Consider the following 27,467-nt stretch of genomic DNA (forward strand, 5'->3'; position numbering starts at 1 on the left):
TTTCGCTCCTCCTTCCTTCAAGTCAGCCTTCCCTGACGCCCACAGCACTCTGCAGTCCCACTCCCAACTCCAGAACTGCCAACACAACTCCCGACCCAGCGAACAAACCGTGTGCACGTCGCCCCAGCTCGACTCCTGCACGTAGACACATGCCTTTCACCCTGGCCCTGACCTAGCACGGAGGAAGTGCTCCAAGAAGGGCACAAATGAACAAATGATGCCCTGAAAGCCAGACGTCCCTCCTCCGCTGCAGCTTTCCCAGCATCTTCCCAGGGCAGCAAAACCAATGAAACGCTCAAGAGTGGAGCAGCCAGGAGATCTGCAAACACTCCCTGGTGCTCAAAGGCTGGGTTACTTTATCCCCGCCATGGCTCCCCTCCCCTCTCTCGAGCATCTGCCTCTCCCAGGATTTTACAATATGAAATGAAAACAGCAAATTTCTCTTAAGCATTTTTTTTTATTTCTGTTATTTGGTTTCCTACTTTGGTACATGAGCTGTTGGCTGCGTTTCACACAGCAGCTGACATGTCTCGTAGGGCACGCCCCATAAAACAGAGCACGTATAAATCACCCGGCGTGGTTCTGCTTCATCTGGTTGTCAGTGCTGCAATGCCTGTTTCTAAGAGCACAAAAGACAACATCCCTTTGCATCTGCAGCGGAACAAGGATGGGGGTGTGGTGGCCAGACCTGCCAGGAGGGGAGAGACCGAGGACACAGGCCTCCCAGGCGTGTGTCCTGAGACACAAATACGGATGGATATGCCACACAAGAAATCCAGAAAGATCAGGGCAGCTGGGGGAACACTCCAGAACTGCATCCTCTCTGTCAGGCCCCTCGGCTTCTTAAGCCCTGACAGGTTCTGAGGCAAACGCGAAGGCCGAGGTTGGCACAACACCCAAGCCAGCAGGGCCTGCTCTTTGGCCTCACCGGTTGCGAGAGCCTGTTTCATCCCAGGGCCCCGCAGCCCCTGTCCCTCCCCACCTGGGTCCCCAGCTGACCCCACAGCTGGCCTTGCCCAGCTCTAAAATGTCTTGCCCTCAAAGGCCTGGAGGTTGAAGGCAGTATCCAGAAACTTCTTCAGCGACACCAGGTGAGTGTTCCGGTTTCCTGTGGCCGGTGCCGCTGCTGGGTCGCGGCCGACGTACCTGGAGGAGGAGAGACGGGCTAAGGGCAGGGCTGGGCCGGGTCCGCACCCACCCAGGACCGCAGGGGCAGTATCCGTGGAAGGTCAATGGCAAAGCCGCGGCCGGCACCACTCCCAGAGAGCTGCAGGGCCTGGGCCAGGCTGTTACCCAGCCACAGAATGGGAGAAACTGCCACCACCGTGTCAATGGACTTGTCCATGAGGACAACAAATGAGGCCACAACCCTAAGTCTTTGGGGGCAAATGCTCCTCAGAGCTCCTCATGAGTTTCTCATGCCCCTCTCTGCCTTCCTAAGGACAACCCATGCCAACATCGGGCGCCCACTCTGTGCCAAGCACCTCACGGGACTATACCCGCACTGGGTCTAAGCTCAGCATCACCCTGTCGTCGAGCTGAAGAGCCTAAGGCTCTCGGGGCCACATAGCTGTCCTTAGGGCCACGGCAGAGGTCTGGGCCGTGCAGCAGGTTCTCTAATTCAGTTCCGGCTACAGAACAAGCACAAAGGCTTGCTCTCTGTGAAGTGGTATTGGCGATGCTCCGTCCCCGATGGGGAAGGCGTCCCGTCAAGGACAGAGCACACACAGTTGGCAGGGACTGTGGGCTCCAACTCCTCAGTTTTCAAATGCGGCTCAGAGAAGGACAGTGGCCAGTTCTGCGGCACAGCCCCTGGGGCAGGCAGAGCCCAGACGGGGCCTCCGAGTCTGAGAGCCCCGGGCAGGCCCAGCAGAGGCGCCCCAGGCTGGTACCAGATGGGCCGGGCGCGGCTCAGGATGGTCATGAAGCGCGGGCTGATGTAGTCATAGTAGCCCATGTTCTTATGCTCCTCCTGACACCACGCCAGCTCCGCGCCTGGGTACTTCTCTGCCTCCTGCTTGACCAGGTCGAAGGGGAAGGGAGAGATCTGGGGAGGCAGGAACAAAGCGGAACATAGCTGGGGAGGGGCAGTGTTTCCAGGGCCCCAGGACGGGAGCCACAGGGCCTGCCCACCCCTCACCGGCCCCTACCCTGGCCTGCCTGGCACGCTGTCCCGGCCACGGCTGGCGATGGGACCTTGCCCACCACGCTGACCATGCGAGGGGCTCGGGCACACCTGCTCCAGGCGCGTGATGGCCACCTGCTCCTCCAGGCCCTGGCTGCTCCGCTCCCTCACCAGGTCGTAATACACCTTCCCCGTGCAGAAGACGAGCCGCCGCACCTGCTCGGGAGCCCGCGCCGCGGCCCCATCTTCAGGAATCACCCGCTGGAAGTTGGTCCCTGGAGGGGCGACGGGGCATCGGTACCCAGAGGGCTCAGCAGCTCAGGAAACAGGCCCGCCTGCCCAGGCTCTCCCTGGCCACTCAGACTGACCCCGGGTCTGAACCTGTGGCTGCAGTGGGCATCTCTGGATCAAAAGGTGGAGCGGGGCAGATGACACCCTGAGATGTCACAGCGAGAGGGGTGGAGACAGGGAAGTAGCCACGGGCAGAGCCCTGGGAGCAGCACCGTTTAAGGGGGTGGGCATTGGGGTGCCAGGGGGACGGCCCCAAAGGAAACAGAGAAGGTGACATGATGGACCCATCTATAACACCATCCTTTGCCCCAAACCTGCAGGGCACTCTGGCCCCCTCACCAAGCAGCTGTCACAGGAGGCCACTGCACAGTCCTCCTCCCTCAACCCTGCAGCCGAGCCTCCATCCCCACGCCTGTTCACGTGTCCTTCCTGAGTTCACACCACGTGCCAGGCACCAGGTCAAGCATGCTGCAAAACCTCTCAGGAGGCCACTGTAGAGTCCCCACATCCCTGTGTCCCCACGCTGAGGCAGAGACGGCGAACGGCAGCCAGGGCCCAGGAGGAAAGCCAGGCAGTCAGCCCCGGTGGTCCAGTCCCGAGGCCGGAGCTCTGAATTGCCACTTCAGCTGCCCGCCCATACCAGAGGGGACAGCCAAACACGCACAGACACAAAACCAATGCCTGTCCATGCCGAGGCCCTCCCCGGCCAGCCCCTGGCCCTCCCCTACAGCCAGGACCATTTTCCATGACATTCTGCTCCGCCAGGCTCACACCTGTCCCTCTCTGGTTCTCCTCTGAGTCACATCTCGATTTCAGCACCTTCACGTGTTTTATCTTGACAAAGGCAAGGCAAATGAGGCTGAGGGCTACTGGAGGGGACACCAGGTCCCCGGGGCCAATAATGTCTGAATGAATGACACTGAGCAAGCTTGGCAGATCTCCGCCAGGCCTCAGCCAGCCCTGCTCGGGTCTAACGGGGCCCCAGTGCTCTCCTCTGGCCCTGGAGCTCAGCCCAAATGACCCGAACTGGCCTGCCTCAGCTGGCCACCACGCCAACCTCCCAACCCCTGGCTGGTGGGGACTGTGCCAGGAGCTGCTGTGGGGCCAGCAGAGCCACAGGCAGAGGGGAGGACGGAGCCCCAGGAGAAGCCACTCCATGGCCACCACCCCAATGTGGGCTGCCCCACACGCCCAGGCCAGGCACATACCGGACACCATTTGGTCAAAGCTGGACTTGGCCTCCGGGTGCCTCAGCAGAGACTTGGGTGTGAAGATGATCAGCTGGAAGGGAAACACACGCCCAGCTGCCAGCTGCCCACCCCGGCCAAGGTCCCGCATTTGTGCCACAAGGGGACGGAGACTCACCGGCTTCCGAAAGGGCAGCAGGATCTGCCGGCGCAGCACGTGGAAGTAGTTGGCCGGCGTGGAGCAGTTGACCACAATCCAGTTGCAGTCATAGAGCTGCCTCACCTCGAAGTCCTCGGTGAACGCCTGCGGGGACGGGATGGGGGTGGCTGCCTGCTGCACCCCGTCTGGGACCCCTGCCCCTGTGGGCACAGCGGGGCGCACCCCTGTCCTGGGCACGGAGGGCAGCACTCACAGGGTAGGCGTCTGAGTCGTCATTGCTCATCTGCAGGAACCTCTCGGGCCGCGCTGAGGAGTGCTCTGGCCCCTGAAAGCAAATGCCATGGCCCCAGCTGGCCCCCATGGGACAGACACAGGGGCCCCCAGGCTCAGGGCACAGTCTGGAGGGCTTCTCGGGGGAGGGGCCCTCACGCTGGAGTCTGAACCACAGGACAGTACCAAGACCGCGGGGGACGAGCAGGACGGCCACCCTCGCAGTGAGGTCTGCCAGGGCCAGCGAGTGGCGTGTGAATGTGCACAGTGGGAGGAAAAGCAAAAGGCCCGCACTGAGACACTCTTTCCCTGGAACATTCTGGAACAGTGGCTGCCATGATTGAACATGTGCTGCGCACAGGCACAGTTCTAGGAACCCCGCCTGCATCACTCACTAATCTTGACAGCAGCCCCGTCAGGAGACCCCCTTTCCCTCCCTTCACGGATGAGACGGGGAGGGCACGGGGAGACAAGGAACGACCCCGCAGCCCCGCACCGGGGCGGGCAGACCCGGCCCGCCTGGGCCTCACCATGGGGCCTCTCTGCTGTGAGGGCAAGACGAGCCCACGCGGGTTTGCAGGCCGGCTTCCCGAGGGACGGAGTGGCCTGTCCCACGGCCACCACCCACCCCCTTGGGAGCAGCCCGAGGACCCAGCACCACAGGCACCGGCCGGCCGCGCCCTCCGCACCCAGCCTGGCCTTCACAGCAGGGCAGCCGTGGGCAGGTCGCTTCTCTCCTCGCGGAGCTCCCAGTCTCCCGAGGACGCCACGGCACGAGGCGCAGAGTGTACAGAACTGAACGTGCCACTCGGGGACACGGTGCTGCTGAGTCCCAGCCAGACGACCAGTCCCTGCTGAGCGGGACCTTCGGGACACGCACCGCAGCCTGACCACCCAGGGGCACAGAAGGCCTTGCCCTGGGTCACAGCCCAGGCACGGCCGAGCCCACCCTGCGCCCTGCTGCCCTGCACCGGCACAGCCAGCTCCTCCTGTCCCCTGCCTGTCTCCCTGCCACATGCCTAGGAGGTGGCATCACATGACACTCTGCTCCTTCCTCCCCACCCCAGGGTACACCCAGCCTGCACACCTTCCCTCTACCCCGAGTGTGGCTGTACAGGCAGGTCACAGAGGAGGGGGCCAGAGGACAGGCAGTATTGTACAGCACAGGTTCAAATCCCAGCTACTGGCTGTGTGACCCTGGGCAAGCTACTCCACCTTTCTGTGCCTGCTTTCCTCCTCTGGAAAGTGGGAACAGGACCTACTTCATTAAGTTGTTGTATCGACTGCAAGAGTCAACGCACAGAGAAGGTGTTCACATGCCTGGCGCACAATAAGCTCCCTCACGTGGCAGCTAATTCTGCTGCCAGCATCATCGTCACCTCAGCAGCTGCAACACGCAGGTGTGCAGGCCCCGGTGCTCCAGGGCTCTGGATGGCATCCACCACCCAACCCAGCAAGGGGCCAGTGTCCCTCCCGCCAATCCCAGGTCTGCCAGAGCCCACTGGGCCCCCGGCCACTGCCGCAGCCCTCACCATGCCCTCCATGCCGTGGGGCAGCAGCAGCACGATGCCGTTGTGCCGCACCCACTTGGCCTGGCCGGTGCTGATAAACTGGTCGATGATGCACTGGGCTGTGTTGTGGAAGTCGCCGAACTGCGCCTCCCAGAGGACCAGGGCGTTGGGGCTGGCCATGGCGTAGCCCAGCTCAAAGCCTAAACAGACACCAAGATGGTGCTTGCTGTACACTGTCACCAGGTGGCAGTGGCTCCAGGCAAACCCAGCGCTGTCTCTGCACACCCTCCCTGCCCCCACCCATCCTTCCCAACAGGCCGGGAAGGGCCCAGGCATTCCCTGGGATCAAAGAGCAGCACGTCCCTTCCCAGGAGCTAGCAACGTGCCAGAGATGCCACCCTCAGCCCTGACATCACGTGTGGCCAGGCCCAGCCTTATCTAAATCAGGGTATCTAAAGATATCCCGGGGAGCAGCAGGGACCACCCGCCAAGAGGAACCCCCCAAAACACGTGCAGAGCTGCTGAGGAGACGGGGCAGGAACAGCCCCAGCTGCATCTCCCAGAGGGGCTGGCTGTCGTCCGGGGGCGGGCAGCGAGGAGGAAGCCAGCTGGCTAACGAGCCGCAGGAGAGGGTGTACAGGGAACACCATCAGGGCAGCCCGGAGCCAGGACGGGACCGCAGTGCAGGGCTGCTGGGATGCAGGGCAGAGGCGGCGAGATGGGGCTCAGGAGTGTGGGGACGGCCGGGCCAGGATGGGGGATAGTCGGCAGCTGCGGCCGTGGTGGACTGACTCTGCTGCTCCCCGTCTGCGCCCAGTGTGGCTGGTGTCAGAGAAGGGGCTCTGGTACACACAGAGTCCCCCTCAAGGCAAGCAGGGCCCCCCGGCTGGGATCCCTGCGAGGCCCAGATGGGACGGATCTCATCATCCACATGGCCTCAGGTGGGGGCAGCCCAGCCACCAGCCTCAGGGCCATCCCTGGACCCGGCCCCCCCAGGGGCCTCTGAGCCTCTCCAGCCCCTCCCAGGCCCTGACCTTGGCCCGTCTCTGGTGCCCAGGTGTCCCAGGGCCCACCTGACCCACAGGCAGAGCTCTGACCCACCCAGGACTCCGTACTCCGAGAGGGAGCTGTTGCACACGGTGTAGGGGGCCTGGTCAGGCCAGAGATGGTTCATAGGGACGCACGTCCTCCGGTCAACCTCCTGGTCGTGGAGAACATGGTGCCGGTGACTGGAAAGAGACAGACCGGGCAGGTGGGCTGGCACCTGCTCACCTGCAGCAGGGCAGATGGCAGCAGGAGGCAGGCAAGCCTTCGTCACTGTCCCAGGAAACCTGCAGGGTCCCACAGGACGGCACCCAAGAAGGCCGTGGAAAGCCTCCAGGCTGCCCGGCCGAGCATCCCCAGCCCTGCCCCTGCCTGTTGTGCCCACATGCGGTGCACCGGCGGCTCTTGGGGCAGGACTTGCGAGCTGTGGCACCTCCCCGAGTCTCAGCTTCTTACTCACAGAGGGGACACGATGAGACCTCTCGGGTGCTGGGTGGAGCCTGAGACCCTAGGAGGTCACACCCCGGGGCACTGTCCCCCTGTGCATCCTGCTGGCCCCTTTACCATCTCACTTGCCCCGTCCCAGCTCAGGAGGCAGGAACGCTGTGCAGCACCTGAGGCTGGCGCAGTGAGGCTGCCTAGCAGAAACCCACGCCTGGCAAGGGTGACGTGCAGCTCAGCCTGCATCAGCGCAGCCACCTGGGCCCCGGCGGGAGCAAGGCCAGTGGGGTTGAGCAACCAGGACATGAGAAAGCCGGCTTGCTGCGTCCTGGAAGCCACGCCACCCTGGCTCAGCAACATACGTGGATCTGACCAAGTCAGGATCCAAAACACTTAGGGTCCCAGACCAAAGGAGATGTGACGCGGACAACTGGCAAGTTTAAGTCCCCATCTGGATTCAAAAACTCAACTGCAAACAAACAAAACAGGGAAGGCTGGCTTGACAGCAGTTCACACACATGCATAAAAACAGATCTTGAGGACCAGAGATGACCACAAGCTTGATACCAGTTGATAGCTTGGACCTAGCAGTCCGCTCTGCACACTTGTCCCCGTGGAGGTCAGAGGTGGCCCGGTGGCCCTCTCTGGCTTGGCCTGCGGCCCGAGGCTGGGGCTGCTGCTGTGATGACCAGTGAAGACCTCGGCGAGACAGGGGCCTTGTGTGCGGCCCCCCAGGCCCAGCAACAGGAGGAAGGGCCGGCTCCCACTTCAGATGCCCCATGCTGACTCCGAACTGCTGAATGGGCTCGATGGGGACGAGGCCAACGCCCTGGGCCAGGAGACCCCCTGCCCTCACCTGAACGTGCCCCTCTCCACGTCCTGCCCGCTGAGCCGCACGTGGGTGCCCTCCCTAAGCAGGGAGCCGAAGGCCATGTACTCTGCCAACGCCCAGTCCACCGCCCGACTCCTGGTCATGTCTGCGCGGCCCCGCAGGATGCGAGAGAGGCCTGTGGGAGGGGAGGGCTGGCCTGAGGACTACAGGGGCCTGGCAACCCACCTGGGACAGTCGTGGGACCTGGGGAGGGTACGCATGTGCCCAGTGCACACCTCCCGCAGAGCAGGGTCCCGGCCCAGCACCAGCACCCCGCACAGCCAACACGAGGGGCCGGCCTCCCCGTGCCAGGCACTGCACACGGCCTGACACAAGGCCACCCCACGGAGGAGGCAGACTCCCTGCTCTCCAGCAGAGGAGACTGAGGCTCGGAAGAGGGAAGTCATTTATTCGAGACCACACAACTGCCGTGGTGCTCAGGTCTGAACCGGGCCCGCCGGCCGACGCTGTCAGGCCGTGCCCGTCGGACCCACACCTGCACGGAACCAGCTGTGACACAGGCACAGAGCAGGCGCTCAGCCCAGATGCCATCGGCGGGTGCCTCAGGACACCTGGGCTTCCATGCACATTGTGAAGGAACCCCCTCGGAACGGCGATGTGCTGGTCAGGGGGTACACAGGTGCCCCAGTACAGCCATGGGGGCCTCCAGACTTCCCAAGCAAAGGCCACAGTGGCCACAGCCTACGGGGCTGAGGGGGTACAGTCAATGAGCACCCAGAGCCCAGGAGCCCCAGGGTGGTGGGACTGCCCCCGTCACCCAGGCACCAGCAAGCCTGTGTCCTTCCTGCCTGCAGAGTCCTGCCCACAGCCTAGACCCTCCGCCCCCGCGGGAAGCCCTTGCCTTCCTGCTCCACGCCTGCACAAGCCATGCCCTGGCAGAGGCATCCGGAAAATCCCAGGTGATGACCGAAGACCAGCCGCTGGCACCCAGCCGCGAGCGTGGCAGCCGTACCTGCCCACCCTGAGAGGAGCTCTTGCCACAGGCACCTCACGGGGGCACAGGCGAGGCTCCAAGAGCTGCGCTGACCTGCTGAAGGGCCGGGCAGGGACACGCCACACCCCTCCCCTGGCATCCCAGCTGCCCTCCCTGCCGGGCACAGTGTTGGCACTGGGACAGTGGCCCGTGCTGGAGCCTGCACAGCCTCACCTGTGTGGATCTTAAAGTCCTCCAGGGGCACAGAGCTGGCCACGTTGCCAATGTGGGTCAGCACATCCTCAGGGATGCCTGTGGCCGGGCACGTCATGCTCTTGGGCTCCCCGTCCACGTTGAAGAAGCCTGAGAGGGAGAGAAGCTCCATCCAAGTCCCTGCAGTGGTAGCTCTGGTCCCCAGGTCAGCCTGTCCCCCGGGCCTAAGGGGCCCTCGGCTTCACAGCACCACAGGTACCTGGACTCACCCTGAGCCCACCTTGGGACCCGCGGCAGCTGGACAGCCACACCTGCAGCTGTCACCTGGGCCCCTGGGCCCTGGGGTCACAGCTGACCTAGCCTGCCCCACAGGGAGGCCCTCCAAGCGTGGCACGGAGCACAGAGATGCAGCTAGCTCGTCTGGCCTGAGCATCTGCCTCCAGGGCTTCCTCCCCCACCCGGCCCGGCCTCCCTTTCCAGGAGGCACTGGCCACACGGGCTCCGAGGCAACGCCATCCTCGACCTGCAGAACTCGTCCCCACGCAGCCTGGGAGCCTCAGGGACACAGGTCTTAGCCCCTGCCCTGGGCAGTGGCTGCTCTCACCAGGGCCATTCCAGTCCTGGTCCCAGCGCCAGACTTGAGGCCCAGCGGCGCCCCAGAGGCACACGCGCCAGCTCACCGGGCCAGGGGGAGTCCAGCCAGTGCTTTATGTGCAGGATCTTCTTGTCCTTGGACCTGCCGTAGGCCTCCTCACAGATGCGGTCATACTTGGCGATTTCTTCCTGCAATCCGGATGAAGAAGGTCTGAACGGAGGCAGGGACGCTGGAACTCTCTGTCTGCTGTCCTTGGCTAGAGGCCAAAGTCTCAGAGTTCAGGGGGATCTCGGACAGGCACCCCACGCCAGGCAGGCCTGCTGTATGCTCAGCAAGGGGTTGGGGGAGACCCAGGGAGGACTTGCAGTCCTTGCTCTCAGAGCTCCCTGAAGGCAGGAGGACCAACACGTCACAGATAATTGTGGGGACAATCCCAGCTCAGGGCCACCTCCTACAGGAAGCCTTCCTGGATTCCTGCCCGGGGCTGGGCTTCCCCCACATTGCAGTGCTCACTGTGTTTCACCCGGCTATAACCATGTCCTTAGTTTTCTGTCCCCTTTGGTAACCAGGGGCTCTTGGGGACAAAGACCATATTCACTACACCTTTAAATCCTGAGTCCCCAGCCCTGGGCTGGTAACACCTGCAACTCCCCCAGGGCCCCCACCCGCAGCTTGTCCTGGGTGGCCACACAGCCTGCCCGCCCACCTCGAACTCCTGCAGGGTGACCGTGCCCTCAGCAATGAGCTTGTCTGCGTACTTCTTCAGCACAGGCACCTGCCTGTGTATCTGCTTGTACATGAGCGGCTGCGTGAACATGGGCTCGTCCATCTCGTTGTGGCCACGCCGGCGGTAACAGACCTGCAGGGGCAGCCAGAGGGGCTCAGTTCCTGCCCCCATGCCATGTGGTCAATGCTGTCCCGGCAAAACTGGGGCACATCGGGCAGGGCACACCCTTTGAGGCCCCGAGAGCTCCACTACCACCTATCACTGAATGAAGGTCCCAGCCCCAGGGCTCTGCACAGATTGCTCTTGGTGGCACTAAATCTCCCACCCAAGAAGTGCTCCCAGCCCTGCATCCTGACGATGCTGGAGACCTGGCCAGGCAGCACAGCGGGGATGGGCCAGCTACCCCTGCCCTGGCCTCAGCACCCTCAGACCCACCAGGTCCACAACGACGTCTTTGTTGAAGGTGTTCCTCCACTCGGCTGCCACGCTGCACACATAGATCACAGCCTCCGGGTCATCTGCGTTCACATGGAAGATGGGCGCGTTGACCACCCGGGCCACGTCGGTGGGGTATGGTGACGAGCGGGCCATCCGGGGGTCCGTGGTGAAGCCAATCTGCGGAGGCAGGAAGAACCGGCGGCGCCGCCCTGTTTATCAGAGTGAGGCCGATGGTGCTGGCCTCAGAGACTGGGAGGGGCATGGAGCTGGGGAGGGTCGTGGGACATTATGGGGTGTCGGGGAAAAGCCCTGCAATCAGACATGACAGCAGCTCCCACGGCACAGCAGCCACTCCGGGGAGTCACGCCTGCCCCCTTTGCCAGTCACCTTACACACCGGTAGTGAGGGACACGGGCCTGGGGAATGCCAGTCCCGCCAGTTACTAAGCGCATGACCTTGGGCGAGGTACTTACATTCCCAAAGCCACAGTTCCCTCATCTATAAAAAGGGCTCATTAAATTCCTGCCTCACAGGATTATTCAAGGAAGATTAAATAACTTAATGCAAGTAAGGCAGTTAATGCAGGATTTTCTAGGATCAAAAGATGAGCTGTTATCACCACAGCTGCCTTAGAGCAAGGGTGCCGCGATCCCTGTGTCCTGAGACCCAGTCACCCGTGCAGAGCTAAAGGGAACACCTCGTCCCACAGCACCTGCGAGGCACCTGCTACCCCGGACTCCTCTCACCCTCACAACCTTCTCCGGTGTGCACGGGTACACGCACGTGCCGGTGTACATGGGCACCTGTGCATCACCGAGGCAGCAATTCAGCTCCCTGAATGGGTTTCCGGGAATGGGGGCAATACTCTCAAAGCCCTGGTGTGGCCCATACCCTCACCTGGTTGTTGACGACGACGTGCACGGTGCCATTGGTGGTGTAGGACGGCAGGTCGCTCAGGTGGAAGGTCTCATACACCACACCCTGGCCAGCGAAGGCAGCGTCCCCGTGCACCAGGATGGACATGACCTGCAGGGCAGGGTGTGAGCCAGGAGGGACCCGTGCCCCGGCCTGTGTGCCCAGACCTGCCACCCACACTGTGTAGACCTGGGACCCAGCCCCCAGAGCTCCTCCCCCAACGCCCAGGTCCCAGGGCCCACGCCGCCACCAGAGCCCAGGCCGCTCGCCTTCTTGCCCTGGGTGTCCCCACGGTAGAACTGCTCTGCCTTCGTCTTGCCCTGCACCACAGGGTCCACGGCTTCCAGGTGGGAGGGGTTGGCCACGAGTGACAGAGTGATGTTCCTGTTGGTGACGCGGTTGATCCTCTCGTGGTACATGCCCAGGTGGTATTTGACGTCCCCGGAGCCCTGAAGGTGGCAGTGGGCGTGTGACAAACCCACCCCCTCCCACACCAGACAGGCAGATGCTCAAGCCCACAGGCCGGCACACTCCTCGTCACACTGCCCCTTCTTGCCGGCCTGCGGGAGGAAGGCAGGTTGCCCCGGGCCCTGGCTCAGAGCCCACGACGAGCCACCCCTCATCAGACCCCTCTGCACCTTCGACTTGCGTCCTCCCGGCACACTGCCCACCGTGCAGGGCAGGATTAAAGCACCCGGAAGAAGGGCCTCCCAGCATGCAGCAGCAGTGACAGCAGGGGATGCAGGACAACTCCTAAGTGCCAGGGCTGAGGCCACCGGCCAGGCCTCTGGGGAAATGCTGGAGTGGAATCCCTGCCCCACTCCGCACAGCACATGACACGCACACGCAGACGGAGCCAGTGTAGCACTGGAAGAAAACATCACATGTTTTATGATCTTGGAGTAGGGAAGGCTGACTTTCTAAACAAGATCCAAAGCCTAGAAAACATAAAAGATAAAACAGCTAAAATCTAATAAATTTGTCATGGGGGAGCAAATCCATGCACAGTGTTAGGGAAAAAAAATCAAGCTGAGAAAAATGTTAATAAGACACATGCAGGCAAGGAGCTAATTCCCTCAATATGCAAAACACTTTCCAAATCAGTTAAGATAAAGCCCCAAACCCTATAGAAAAAAGAGCAGAAGCCATGAATGAAAATTACAGAAAAGACATGCAAATGGCTCAAAACCATGTGAAGAGACACTTCAACGAACTCATAACAAAGAAACACATGACAACAAAATCCTTTTTTGCACCTGTCACCCTGGCAAAGGGGAAAGGCCCGGCCGGAGTAAGGGAGGACGGGGGAGGCCCTGTGGCCCCGGCACACGCGCAGGCCTCACCGGCGTATGTGAGCTCTTGGAGGGTCACTTAGCCCCACCTCAGCCCCAGCCACTGCGTTTCTCAGACAAATCTAACAGATGTCCTCGCCCATGCGTGAGCCAGGACCTGCTCCCACCCTAACACCCAGAAGACTCTGTGGCTGTGAGCAGCCCAGGGCAGCTGCACAAGCGCTGGCAGGGAGCGGTAACAACGTGTTAAGTGAAAACAGTAAGGTGCCACACAGCGTCACAGCTGCTCCTGCGGCCTCTTACACGTAAGGACGTACTGGACAAATTCGTGTCTGCGCCCGTGTGGGATGTCTCTGGACGTGCACGCCTGCACACCACACGCGCACACACAGGGCAGGCCGGAGCCAGCCGGAGGAGAGACAGTCCTGAGAGCAAAGGGACACAGAGGAGGGAGTGACGGGCTCACTGCCCAGGGGACCAGGAAAATCACCAGAAGGGGAGGCGGGTCGGGCCCCTGGAAAGAGGCAGCGGGTGAGGGAAAGGGGACGGCAGTGTGGGCTGAGGGCCTGGCCTGGCCAAGGCCCGGGGGTGCCGCGCACGTGCGTGCCAGGAAAGGGGTGGGAGCAGGAGCAGCATCTCCTCGGCTGACTGACGGGCGCAGGAAACCCCCGTGCCCCCCCAAGGCTCTCCTGGGCTAATAAATGAGTGAGGGGGCCCTCCCGGGGCCCACAAGCTGAAGTGAGTAACTTCTGGCAACCCCCTGCCCCTCTCTGGGCCTCAGTTTCTCTAGCTAGAACCTGAGAAGTTGGCCCAGATCATCCAAGGGCCCTCCCGGCTATCACAGACTGCAGCCCTTGCTCCAAAAAGCCCTAAGGGTCTCACGCAAGCATCCAGCCCCTCTCCCACACTCTCCTCCATGGCCGTGCATCGCAAGGCCCATCTCAGCCTTGAAACTCCTGGTCCACCTCCCAAATACCAGGCCCCCCAGGGGTGCCGGGACCTGGGCATGGCACCCACCTCGTCTGCTGCCTCTAGCTTGGGGTCAAACTGGCAGAAGATCTGCTCCAGGTCCTTGCGGATCACGTTGGCCAGCACGTTCAATCTGCCCCTGGAGCCAGAGGGGCCGGGCTCTCACCTGGCACAAATGTTGCCTCCCCCCCGCCCCCGGCCCAGCATCTCCACGCCGCCTGCCCACCTGGGACCTACTCGAGTCAGCATGTGGGGGTGGGGCCCCCGGTGGAGCCCAGGCGAGGCCCAGCCCTCCCATCCTGCCTCAGTCTACAAGGCCGGTGAGTGGGCCCGGCCAGCCAGCTCCCTCCAGGCAGATAGCCCAGCGGGTCCCAGTCAGAGGGCCCTCAGGAGCAGGGGCCACCCAGCCACACGGCAGCCACGCAGTCACCCCCCACCAAAAGCTGAGCCCAACCCAGTGCCTTGGTACCTCCCTGCCCCCAACTTAATCTGCTGATGTGTCAGAGTCGCTGACAGGCAGCCCTCCGTGATGCCAGTGGCAGGACAGGGGGGAGGGGACTTGACTGACCCTCAGATCAGGAGTCACCAGGGGACCCGTCCAGGGTAGCTGAGGTGGGGTGTGAGGGTAGGAGGACAGCCAGGGGATTCTCCGGCCCAGCCTGAACTTCCCATGGGGGGCCGTTAATTGGGGGTGGGCACCGGCCTGACGGGGACGCAAGAGGTGGCTCAGAACTCGCCCCACACAGCCCAGCAGCCCCAGGCCCAACCTCCAGCCCTGGGTGGCCCCGCAATGCGAGGGCTGGCCTCTCCCAGGTCGGCCTCTCCCCTGTTCCGTGGGGCTGCAGGAGTCCCCTCCCCCACTATGGGGGCCTGGTCTGGCTTAGAACAGCCCCCTGTTCCCACGGCCCTCCTCAGGCCACCCCTGGCCACCAAGCACCATCCTCTCCTGCTGTTCGAACAGCCCAAGACCTGAAGCCCCGAGTATCCCGGCCACCCCAGGCCACGGGGCCAGCTCTGCCTGCCCCTCTGACCAGACACTGGGCATTTCCAGACCCCTCAGGGCACAGAGCCTGTGACAGACAAACCCTGCTCCTGGCAGCCCAACCACCATGGCAGCACCATGCACCTCAATGTCCCCACCTCATGCTGATGCAGCCCGGAGCTGGCCTGACCCCGAGTAGCTCCCTGGGTCACAGGGGAGGCCGAGGATGTTGTCCCCAAGACCACTCAGCACATCCTCTTGTGCCCCTTTCATTAGAACCCCTGGCCACCAGGGTCCCCGTCCCCCAGGCTGCATTCCGCAGTGGCCCTCGGGCTTGGGCTCAGAGGTAAACCCAGCTGCTGGGCAAACCATCCAAGTCTTCGTCAGGGTCAAGGGAAACAGGCAGGCAGCCTGCACATAGGGCAGAGACCCTCAGCTCACCTCCAGAGACCTCCGTCCAGGGGGCCAGCCCGGGCCACCTGCCCAGGTCCTGCCCTCACTTCCCTGGGAGAAGCCTCCCCACAACTCCTTATCCATAGGGACCTCAAGAAGCACAGTGCACCTCTTTCTGAAATCCCAGCCTTCCAAGGAACAGTGGCGACACAGCCAGAGGGAAAGGGAGCCTCAGAGAACCAGTTAGTCCCTGGCCCAGCGTGGCTCTGGGAGGAGCAGGCCAGGCCCAGGGACTTTGGGACCTTTCCAGGCCACCCCCACTGCTGGCAGCTCCCACCAAGGCCCTGCTCTGATTGCCGTCCCTTCCCTCCCTCCCCGGGCTGGAGGAGAGCGGGCGGGCTGGGGACCGAGGCCCACCTGTGTGGCATCCCCAGGATGACATTCTCAATGCCCATCTCGCTGGATTTGTCGATGATGGTCTTGAGGGCCGGAATCATCACCTCACAGCCCTCCAGGCCAAACCGCTTCTCCGAGGACCACTTCCGGGCCAGGAAGTCTTCAAACCTGCTTGAGGGAGGAGACAGGAAGGGATGGAGAAGGACTGGGTTCGGGGTCTCGGGGGAAGCTCATGAGTGCTCAGAGCCCAACACCCAGGACACAGGAAACTTCGAGGCCACCGCTGCGGCCGTCTGCGTGGTGCAGGGCCCACCGCACGCACTGTGCCTGTCCCACCAGCAAGGAGCACGGGGTCAGGGGAGGCTGGGCCCTCCCAGGTGAACCAAAGGCCTCTGCCTGAACCCAGAACCCCTTCCTGCGGCCACCCTCCTCCTCTTCTCAGCCAGACCACCGTCCTCCAGCCACACTGCAAAGGGCTCCCTTGCCGAGCCCCAAAGACCTCCACTGGCTGAACACAGCCTCCAGCCCACACCCCACTGCTCAGGAATCCGCTTTGCACACGGCAGCTGGGCCACGTGTTCCTCCAAGCGCCTCAACCCTGGGCAGACCCAGCTTCAGGGAGCCCAGCAGGCAGAGCCAGGACCGCCCAACTCCCACAGCCACTCCCTGTGACTTCTGCCCTTGCTCAGAGCGCCCCTGCCGCCATGTTCTGGAGCCCCATCCCTGCCCACCTGACCAGCTCTTGGCCAAATTGCCTGAGCACCTGGTCCCAACACTCCTCCTAAGGGCCTTTCCACAGCGAGGGGTGGGGGAATTAGCCAATCCAGTCCTGCCTTCCCTGGCCAGGTACCCGCCTAGTTTCTTAGCCAGGGCCTGGGACATCTGGTAGAGCCCTGGAGCAGGCCCTGCAGCCACTCGGGTCGCCCGGGGCAGTGCCGACCTCATGGAGCGCACCAGGCGGGCCAGCAGGGTCCGCTTCTCCTCACTAGAGAACCGCATCACACCAGGGGTCTCGAACTTCTGCCGGATCCACTGGCACTGCTCCACGTCGTTGATGAACATGAACTCCAGGCCAATGTGCTGGCAGTAGGTGCTCTGGGGGGACAGGTGGGGACTCCACCAGGAGCCGGGAAGAGGGACGACAACCCTGGAGTCTGGGGCTCTCCGGAGTGCACCCACGCTCCCTCTAGTGCACTCCAGAGAAGTCCATCAGCTGTGGCTGACACCTGCCTGTGCTCACCTCCAGGCGCCGAATGATCTCCCGCAGAGAGAGGGTGCTTTCAGCGCCCCCGATGAAGGTGGTCGTGGGCAGCTGGAACTCCTTATCCAGGTCAGCCTCCTGCAGGTCGTAGAAGGCTGCAGGCGGCGGCGCAGCAGAGCCCAGGCAGCAGGGAGTGGGGAGGGAGGTCAGGCCCAGGTGGGGTCCCTCGGTCTCCCCAGTGCCCTCCCTCCAGGTCCAGCCTGGGGAGCGGGGCCGAGAGCTAGAGCATGGCTCTGCTACCACAAGGGAGGGCTCAGATGAGGCTCTCAAGCTTGCTGAGCACAGGGCACCAGCTGGGCAAGAGTGGACGTCCCTCTTAGAAACACGTACACAGGCAAGGTCAGAGGGAAGCCTTGTGGCTGCTGTCTGGGCTACATGGACCCCAAGGCACCGCAGGGCCCAAGAGCCCCTTACTGAGCCACCTGATCAGCATTGCCATGGCAACAGGAAAGCGTCCCAACTCTCACCCAATTTATCGATGGTTGTGATCAAGTCTGAAGGCACAAAGGAGTCCAGGTCCGCATCCAGAATCCCCAGGGGGTCCAGCTGGGCCACATGGTGGCCCCGGATCTGGGGGAAGGGAAAAGGGCAGGCAGAGCTGGGGCCAGCTGGACAGACCTTCACCAAAGCCAAGGTTCTGGGACCCTCACTTCCCACTTCGGATTTTCAAGTTTCCACGCCTCCACCCCACAGCCACTGCGCTGTTGCCTACAAGACCCCAGCCACGGCCACTAAGGTAGCAGGAGCTCAACCCAGTTTAAAAGTACAATGTGCATCTGGTGAAAACCAGACAAGACCCATACCCACTGCAGTACTATTAGTAATAGTCAAATTGTAGAAATGTCCCCATTGTCCATGAACAGGAGACTGGTTTGTGGATACGGGCAATCCACAAGGGGGGACGACAGAGCTGTTTAAAGGAAGGAGGAAAATCCCCATCTGATACTGCAACGTCATCTCCACAAAATACTGTTAAGCAAAAAAGCAAATTCTAGAAAAGTGCGTGTGGTGAACTACCCATTATCTAAGAAAGGGAATATGCAAGAAAATATATGCATTTGCACATATTTGTACACATACAAGTAAATATATGCACTAGAAGAATAAATCGTAAAATAAGAAGACCATAAAATAAGAAAAATTATCATCTATGGAGATGGGGCACAACAGGTTAGAGAGGCAGGACTAGAAGGCAGACTTTTAAGAATAAATCTTACTTTGAAGATTTGACTTTGGAACCTTGTAAATAGTTTATATTATTGTAAAAAATAAGTTTTAAAAATTTAAAGTAAAATGAAACAAATGAGTAAGTATGTCTATTTAGTGGTATAACTACACAGAGAGGAACTATTCCAACTGACTAATAGAATATTCCCTAAAAACAAACAGAACTTCAAGAAAAAAATTCATAAACTCTTTTCTGTTACCAGTCAGTAGTGACAGTGCTACAACTGTTATTCTAACACTGTTACATGGAGCTTGTGGGAAAATCAAATAAGCCCTTGTACTGATGTCTTTGAGAACCTCTATTTTTGACATCTTTAAAAGGAGATGGTACCGTAAGACTGATGAGGTCAAGGGCAAACCCTGAGTCCTGCATTTGAAGTATATAGAAGCAGCTGTACGAACACATAATGTAGGCTAGCTTTTTTAAAAAAAATACACATCCTGGCTCTGATGACTAAGAGGACCCAGAAGTAATGACCAAAACAAAAGCAGTGAACATTCCCATCTGGAGACCTGGATGGTTCCGGGGCTGGGCAGAAATGTACGAACTGAACTTGGCACATTTTGTTATGCCAGACATCAAGGGAGTGCTCAAATGCCACTAGGGTTGGTAATAAGGATGCATTTTGAGCAAAAATAAGGACAGTATATTTACAACAGACTGAAACCGATCAAGTATGTTTAAATTCATGCATTCAAACGAATCTGAAAAATGAAGGAAAAACTTCACTGGTCACCTTTGGAGGAAGCTAGGGAACCACCTCATAATTGTGAAAATCAGTCAATAAAAGGAAAACTCAAGCAGTGATCCTGCCTTTCCTATAAAATGTGTGATAAGCAGAGCTGACAAAGAGAAGTTTCTCCTGCCAGCAGGACTTCAGGTAATAAACAAAGAAGGAAAAGTAGAATTGGAATATCACCATTCTTGCAAGCCCCAATGAGTTAATGGAGCTAGGAAATGACTGTCCGTGGCTGCTAACTGCTGAAGTGCCATCACCATCACCACCAGGAAGCTGATTTTGAAAAAAAAAAAAAAAAACCAAATTCGTTGGTGATCAAGCCTCTCCATCTACTTGCCAATGAACAGAAATTACACAGGACAATGGGACAGGTGAAATGACACCATGCGGATGCAATCAGCAGAATCCAGACTCAGGAAAATGCCACAGGACAAACAACCTGGTTTTTCCATAAAAAATGGCAAGGCACACAAAAAGAGAGAGAGAAACGGGCAGAGCACAGAGACTTACGAGCCATATCATCGACCTATGGCAACCTGTGGATTTATTTCAACCCTGCTTCAAACAAGCAATTAAAAAATCCTACGACAGGCCGGGCGCGGTGGCTCACGCCTGTAATCCTAGCTCTGGGAGGCCGAGGTGGGTGGATCGCTCGAGGTCAGGAGTTCGAGACCAGCCTGAGCAAGAGTGAGACCCCGTCTCTACTAAAAAAAAAATAGAAAGAAATTATCTGGCCAACTAAAAATATATATACAAAAAAATTAGCCAGGCATGGTGGCGCATGCCTGTAGTCCCAGCTACTCGGGAGGCTGAGGCAGGAGGATCGCTTAAGCCCAGGAGTCTGAGGTTGCTGTGAGCTAGGCTGATGCCACGGCACTCACTCTAGCCCGGGCAACAAAGTGAGACTCTGTCTCAAAAAAAAAAAAAAAAAATCCTACGACAAAAGGCCAACATCAGTATCAACTGCATATTTAGTATTAAGTATTACTACCATTATTTTTAGATATGAGAATATCATGGCATATTTGTTAAGGAGCCCTTATCTCTAGAAATACATACTGAAATGTCCGATGAAGGAAATGGTGACATCTGGGATTTGCCCTCAAAATGATCCAGCAGGGGGTGGGGATCGAGGGGGAAGGGAAAATAGATGACCCAAGACTGACCGTGTGTTGAGGGGGGGGGGGGGCGGGGCGGGGGGGGGGTCACCACCCTATTCTTCTGCCTTTAAATGGCTGAAAATGTCCGTAACAATACAGTGCTGTTTCCCAGTACAGTGTGCTGGTGAGTCACACCAGAACTCTGTGCCTCGCCTGGCCTGCGAGGGGCCAAAGCCCTCCCGGTGGGAGCTCGCCCACACCAGGCACAAGAGAGCAACACGCCTGCATCCAGGGACCACCCTGCCGGGAGGGCTCCCCAGTGCCTGGTCTTGGCTAATTAAAGAAGGAAGAGCTGCTGAAGAGCTGAGAACTGTGCTTAGAATACAAGGCCCTCAGCCAGAACCCCAGTGCTACTCTGCATTTAATATACAGCTTCCGTTCCACGTTCTTCACTATCAAAGTCCGTGATTAGATAACTTCCTGCGTCTTTAAGCCAGCCAAGAAAAACACAATGCAACTAGCTGCTGTTTGCTCCCGGGTTGCCTCCACCAACAGGTACTCGGGCCAGCGAGGGAGCCCAGGCCTCTCACCTTCCCCCTTCCGTGCCGGGACCACTGCTGCACAGGGAGCTCCTTCCACCCCACACAGAGGGAGCCTCGCTCAGAGGCCAGGCGTCCTTTCCATCTGCTAACGCCCCTGCACCCTGGGCCTGCAAGCGCGCTGCGCCCTCCCATGGAGCCTCTGCCAAGGGCCCCAGGATCCCCTAGCATTCCCTCTGCACACGGGCTTTGCCGTTCCCAGAGAGATCCCACACGACTGTGCTTGTTACGGAGTGAACACCTGGAGCAGGCCTCCAGCTAGTCCTGTTCAGTCAAGACCAAGAACACAGGACGTCATCGGGTCTCTTTGACAGGGCAGGGGCCCAGCCTGGGAGAGCCTAAGTCTCCAAAAGGAGCTGCTTTTTACAGAACTATTCATTCATCCCATAAATACTAAGTAAGCACCTGCTGTATACCTGTCTTGGAATGCCCAGTCTAAAGGAGAAAACAGACACTGATGAGGGTCAATCTACTCACCCTTCATTCGACATGTCTAGAATTGATTATTTACTAAGTAATCCTCCAGGTACTTGGGGCACGGTGTGTACAAGACAGACAACATTCCAGGAGACACACCCCCAAGCAAACAAATCAGTACGCCCAAAAAATACCCGGGGTTGGTAAGTGCTCTGAAAGACAATGTGACAAAGACCAGCCAGAGAAGTGGGTGCCACTGGTAGGAGACTGGAAGAAGAGCTCTCTGGAGAGATGCCGTTGCAGCTGAGTGAGACCCCTTTCCCCAGCGCCTGGCCATGCCCCAGGAGCCAGCGCAGCCTCCCAGCCTGGCCTCCGCTGCCTCTCACCTGGTAGGCCCGGATCAGGGACTGCACTGCCAGGTGGTCCTCCACCAGCTTGCTGGTCTTGGTCCGGCTCGACACCACAGGCCTGCTCTCATGGACAACGGACAGTGGCTGTGGCTGAGCAGAGCCAGAAGAGGCTTCCTCACTGGCTTTCTGGAAGAAGCTGTCCCAGGACTAGGCAGGGCAGAAGCAAGAATGCAGCCAGGTCAGAGCCTGGGAGGAGTCAGGGGTGGCCCAGGCTGGGCATTGGGTATTTCCTAGAGACCACAGCTCTCAGGGCCTTCCCAAGGTGCCTAGATGTACATATGTGGAAGGTCCCTGCAGGACTGTTTATAAAAATGACAATGTAAAAACAACCTAAGTGACTAGAATCTGGAAGATTACCCAGTCTTAAAAAAAAAAGTGTAACCCGCCGGGCGCGGTGGCTCACGCCTGTAATCCTAGCACTCTGGGAGGCCGAGGCGGGCAGATTGTTTGAGCTCAGGAGTTCGAGATCAACCTGAGCAAGAGTGAGACCCTGCCTCTACTAAAAATAGAAAGAAATTATCTGGACAGCTAAAAATATATATAGAAAAATTAGCCGGGCATGGTGGCGCATGCCTGTAGTCCCAGCTACTCGGGAGGCTGAGGTAGGAGGATCGCTTGAGCCCAGGAGTCTGAGGTTGCTGTGAGCTAGGCTGATGCCACAGCACTCACTCTAGCCCGGGCAACAGAGCGAGACTCTGTCTCAAAAAAAAAAAAAAAAGGTGTAAAAAAAGTTTGTAACTCCTTAATACTCTGAAATTTTAAAAAACTAAGGTGCATTCAGTATTGTGGATACGGAATATCACCAAGATATGCTGTGAAGTGAACAAAGAAGAGGCTGTGTGGCTTGCTACTCTCTGTGTGGACACGAAAAGCAGACGTGCACTGCACGGTGGGAGCGCCGTGTGCTGGCCTCCACACGCGCCCATGCCGCACTGGCAGAAGCAGCAGTCGGTACAATCCCTGTGGAAAGCAATTTGGCAACACCCATCAAAATTACACACACAGATCCTCTTGGACGCAGGCATCGATGATGGGGAATTTACCCTACAGACAGCTGTGCACATGCAAGATGACAAATGTACAAGGTTATCCACTGCAGCACCGTCCGTGACAGCCACACTGGGAATAAACCGGTACTTGGGGTGACCACACAGCTGGACAAAGAGAACAAGGCTCCACATGTGCCGACATGGAAAGATCCTGGAGATGTGCCACCAAGTGAAAAAAGCAACAGGCAAAATGGTGCCCGACACACGTTATTTTGTGTGAAAGGGGGGTAAGTCCAGATCTATGTCTGCAATAAGTTTACCTAAACACAGTCTTGGAAAGGACACAGAAGAAACTAAGAACAAACTGGGGATGGTGGAACTGAACAGATGGGATGGGTTGGGAGGGGGCCTTCTGACTGCAACCTGTCATACTTTCTGGTTTGGGGTCACGTGACTGTGGCGTGTACATGAAGGGGAGACAAAGCCACTCCACTTTGCACATTTCACCCTCTCATCTGATTTAATTTTTTATTACCATCAGCAAATATTTATTTTCTCAGATCACTGCATACATAAATATGTATGCCCCTAATCACACAGAAGGGGCCGTCTGGAGACAGCGCAGCGCAAGCGGCAGGGCGGGTCCCAGGTGTGGCTGAGCAGGGCACTGCCAGGGCCTCTCAAGAGAGACCACCCCCCCCCCGGCTGGTTCAGCAACAGGAAAGCAACGGGCTTCCCTCACCCAACATGAGGACAGGCTCTTTCACAAACAGGGACAGCTGAGGACCTGAGAGGCAAAGAAACCTGCCCAGGGTCACACAAGCAGGCAAGCTGCTCCGCCCCACCACCCCAGCGCAGCCTGGCCCCAGGGGCTTCCCTCCCATGCAGCGGTGGGGGGTGCTGACCTTGTGGACACTCCGGGGGTTTTCCAACCAGGCGAAGTACATCTCCTCCATGTAACTGGCGCCACCTCCACCTCTGCTGCTCGGGAAGGTGGCTGGTGGTCCAGAGGACCTGCTGCGCCAGCTGAGCCCCAGGGCATCACGTGCAGACAGGAGCCTGGTGGCCTGTGCCCCAAGCCGGGATGGCAGCAGCCTCAGCTGACTCATCCTGGACACAGGCAATGAGGGAGAGGCATAAAGGACAGGACCAGGGCAGAAAGAGGCTCTGATGGCCACTCATTCACTCAGTCTGCACCTGTCGGTCCCACCGATGGCCCTGGGCTGGGCAGTGACGAGACAGGTGAATGTGACACTCTCCCAGCCCCCCCACTGCCTAGTGGGAGATCCAGGCCTGATGACCTCCATCAGTAGATTCTGAGCAGCCCTGAGTCCCGGCCCTGCTAAGCCCCACTCAGCCCAGCCTGCACCCTCTCCCTGCAGGTGCCCAGAGGCTGATGCAGAGACATACCACCCAGGCCCTGCCTCGGGGAACATCCAGCCTATGTCCTAGAGCCCACTTAGAGGGTCACAGGGCACCTACAGGCAGTAGCCCCAAGAAGGAGTGGGCCAAATGGCCCACCACCCTGGAGCCGAGGCAGGGAGTTTTACAGGGGCGGGGTGTGCCGTGCATGGTCAAGAAACAGCAGGGAGAAAGGTCTGGCAAGCAAAGGTGCCGGGGGATGAGGGATGACAGGGACACACTCTCAGGAGGCCCACGGCCCTGCTGGGTCTCCAGTCATCATGACCAAAAGTGACCAGTGATTCCCTCTAACTGCAATACTGGTCCAAACTGTGTCCTCTCTCCCAGGCACAGCCCAGAGGCCCGTGACACACACCTCAACAATGGCCCTACTTCCCAGCAGGGAGGACTAAGGTCCAGAGGAGTGGCAGAGGGCAGAAGGGAAGGCAGCCCCATGCCCAGCCCGGTTCTCGGGCCAGAGCCACCCTCCCTGCTCCCACACCCTCCCCAGAGCTCACACTCAGGACCAATGCCACTCAGGACCGATAACACTCAGGACAGGGAGGTACGTACAGGCCGAAGCCCACCCAGGCTGGGAGGAACCAGAACCTGCAGCTCATCTCATCCCATCACGTCACCTGCCCTTCCCAGGGAAACTTGCTAAGTGATGCACTTTCAGTCGGGGGTACTTTCTCTTCCCCCCACAGGAAAGGAGCTCTAAGACCCTCCTCCAATCCTGCAGATCCCCCGGGACTTCCTATGCAGGCAGGCTGGGAGTTGACAGCGATGCCCTGTCCTACACAGGATGTGTAAAGTAGGACCTCTGTTCCCCCACCCCTATGACTGTGAGCAGAACCCCCTCCTCTGCCCCAGCCCAGCCAATGCCTGGACACAGGACAGCTCCTGTTGAATACTAACTAATGCCCTCCTGCCCAGACACCCAGTCTGTGAGCGGACGCAGGGCCAGAACCCCCCTACCAGGGTCGAGCATGCAGAAGCAGCCTCTGCCCCCTGCACAGCTCAGTCCCCAGAAAATGTGCATCCTGGGGCACAACTAGCTCCCAGGTCCTGCCTGGGCCAATGTTCCCAGCCAGCTGTGCTCAGCCAACAGGTCACCTCCCCCAACCCCCGCCCCCAACCTCTGCCCTCAGCTCAGCCAAGGCCCCAGGAACCCACTGGCTGGACTTTCCACAAAAGGTCAAGCCCCATGGGAGGGTAGAACACAGCCCTCCCAGCCTGCCTCCCTCCTCCCATCCTCCCTCCCTCCCTCCAAACTGATGAGAGCCAGGGCGGTGGGAAGAGGGGCAGCCCTCAGGGCAACCAGCACTAAGTCTGAACAGGGAGGAAAGAGGCAGGTTTAGCAGGACCCTGAGCCCCAAAGCCCCAGGCTTCCCTCCCATATGCTCAGCCTCTGAAGCTTCGGGCTGTGTGTCCAGCCCCACTGCCAGTGATGCAGGCCCTATAGTGAGACCGCTCAGGCCCCCCAGAGCAGCACCTCCGAGAGCCAGGCCCCCAGGGTTCTGCAGGCAGACAGCCAGGGCCCCAACCCCTGCTCTGCCTGACTCCGGAGGCCCAGCTGGCCACCAGGCCCAGGAGCTCCTGAAGGACAGGAGGAGTCTTCTGGGACATGAAAAGAACCCAAACAAGCACCCAGGACGCTTTACCATCCCCATTCCACCACCAAGGAAGCTAGGCCCCGAGACCATCACGGTGGGAACAAAACCAAGCGTGCAGCCAGGGAGGACTGATGCTGGAGCAGCCGCTGTGCTCGTTTAATCTTCTCAACAGTCCATGAGTGGGGCACCTGTATAAGCCCATCCTTATAAGCAGGGAAACTGAGGTACAGGAAGCTAAGCTGGCGAGTGACAGGGCTCTGTGTGGTCCCAGGGCCTGTGCCCTCCTCACTGGTCATCAAGATGCAAGCACAGATTCCTCCCAGGAACAACCACTTTCCATCAGCTGCAGCCAGAGCTGCTCCACTCGCCACCCCCACCCCCACCGGGGAAGGGGGCAGTTCAGGCCAGGCAGGGACGAAGTCCGGCTGAGTCCAGCCTAGCCCAGTGTGGGAACACTGTGTTTTACAAACACTGAACAGTCTAGGGCAGCCACAGGACACTGCTGTGGCCTTCAGCCGGCCTTGCAGGAGGGCAGCCAGCCAGCCTTCCCCAGCCCTCCCCCAGCAGGCCCTGAGGACCCAGGAGCCCTGGAGGGCTCAGCATTGTCAAGGGCAGCAGCAAGGAGCCAGAGTCAGGAGCCCTGTGCAACCCCCCGCCCGGCACAGCACAGTTGCCCTGGGTAGTTCTTGAGGGGGTCTTTCTGGAGACACACAGCATGCCCAGCCCAGCCCAACCCCAGAACGAAAACAACCGTGGAAACTCATGGCCACTGAGACTCCCACACACAGGGCCCTGTCCGTGGTGCCCTGGTGAGGACTGCGTCCTAATGTGCCCACTGTAGAGATCTGCTAACAGAGGACAGGGGAGGGGCTAGGGAGGGGGCCCTCCCCAAGACCTCTAAGCTGGGCAGCAGCAGAGCCTGGATTCTCACTGCCTCAGGCCTACCCTGGCCCCACGTTCTGAGAACTGGATGAGGTTTGCTCAGGAATAAACCCCAACTCCAGTTTGCTGAACCCGAGAGAAGGCAGGCCTCGGCCAAGGCAGAGGGCAGGGCAGGGAGGAGGTACGTGTATTTCCTGGGCAGGGGCGAAGGGCCGGGCTCAGAAGTGGGGAAAGTACAGAAGGAGATGGGGCCTGGTGGGGCCTGCTCCAAAGCAGCGTGGGGAGGGGCTGCGAGAGCGTCAGAGGAGGCCCTGGGTCGGTTCATGCCTAGGCAACCGGAGGGGCCTGAGTTACCCCGTCCCTCTCCCTGGGGGTGGGAGGGGCACTTCCCACTCTAGCTGCGACCTCAGGCCGGGCCAGCCCGTCTCGGCCTCAGTCTCCTCATCTGTGAGTGGAGACTGCGGTTAAGACCGTCCCTAAGGAGCCTTCGAAGACGAGAGACGTGGACGATGCTTGCAGTCCCGCCAGGTGCACCCCACAGGGACCTCCCCGTCCCCCGCGCGGGGCCCGCGACCCCTCCCGAGAGAGGGCGACGAGCAGCAGGCCCCGGCCAGGCCACGAAAGGCAGCGCGGGCGGCCTCAGTCTCCCGGGGGAAGCCCGCGGGGAAGCCGGGCCCACCGTTGGCGCCTCGCTCCTGCGCGCAAAGCCCGCACCGGTGCGGACGGACGCGCGCCAAGGCCTGGGGGACCTGCGACGGGCCGGCCAGCCGAGGGCGGGGCCGAGGTCAGGTTCTCTTCCCCCTCCTCCCACCCAGGCCCGGCCAGGCTCCGGACTGCGGGCGGCGGCGCCCAGAGCGCGGGAGCGAGGGCCCGAGGGGCCGGCCCCAGGACGGCAGCAGAGGCAGCGCGGGCACGGGAGGGGACGGGCCGCCGCGCTCACCGGGAGGGCGGGGGTCGGCGCGGCGCCGGGGTCCGGAGGCCGCAGGTCAGCGGGCAGCGCGGAGGGGTGCGCGGCGCGCCGTGCCAATTATCGGGGCCACGTGACGCGGCCGCCCGCGAGCGCGCGCCCCC

The 27,467-nt window shown here is 60.0% G+C and overlaps 1 protein-coding gene across 1 annotated transcript; it reads right to left on the reverse strand.

Annotated features, from left to right (window-relative positions):
• Positions 1–437: 437 nt before the first annotated feature.
• Positions 438–27,467, reverse strand: OGDHL (oxoglutarate dehydrogenase L). Its single transcript, XM_045567974.1, has 24 exons — positions 27,337–27,467; positions 23,403–23,607; positions 21,485–21,655; positions 17,483–17,585; positions 16,995–17,110; positions 16,695–16,849; positions 15,776–15,922; positions 14,032–14,122; positions 11,992–12,171; positions 11,705–11,833; positions 10,805–10,984; positions 10,349–10,501; positions 9,728–9,830; positions 9,069–9,197; positions 7,886–8,036; positions 6,646–6,773; positions 5,566–5,744; positions 4,017–4,088; positions 3,782–3,907; positions 3,625–3,697; positions 2,237–2,400; positions 1,893–2,047; positions 1,037–1,146; positions 438–619 (listed from the first exon to the last, which is right to left on the reverse strand). Exons 2-24 carry the CDS (start codon positions 23,604–23,606, stop codon positions 588–590), a joined length of 3,051 nt encoding a protein of 1,016 aa, XP_045423930.1. The 5' UTR covers position 23,607; positions 27,337–27,467; the 3' UTR covers positions 438–587.

Source organism: Lemur catta, chromosome 14 (genome assembly GCF_020740605.2).
Source record: "Lemur catta isolate mLemCat1 chromosome 14, mLemCat1.pri, whole genome shotgun sequence".
Classification (NCBI taxonomy): Eukaryota; Metazoa; Chordata; class Mammalia; order Primates; family Lemuridae; genus Lemur; species Lemur catta.

Coding starts and splice junctions, on each gene's coding strand:
- OGDHL (XM_045567974.1), bottom strand. CDS start 23,606: ATGAGTCAGCTGAGGCTGCTGCCATCCCGGCTTGGGGCACAGGCCACC. Junction 21,656..23,402: donor ACCCCCGGAGTGTCCACAAG/GTCAGCACCCCC, acceptor TGCCCTGCCTAG/TCCTGGGACAGCTTCTTCCA. Junction 1,147..1,892: donor AGCCGCGCCCGGCCCATCTG/GTACCAGCCTGG, acceptor CTCCTCCTCCAG/GTACGTCGGCCGCGACCCAG.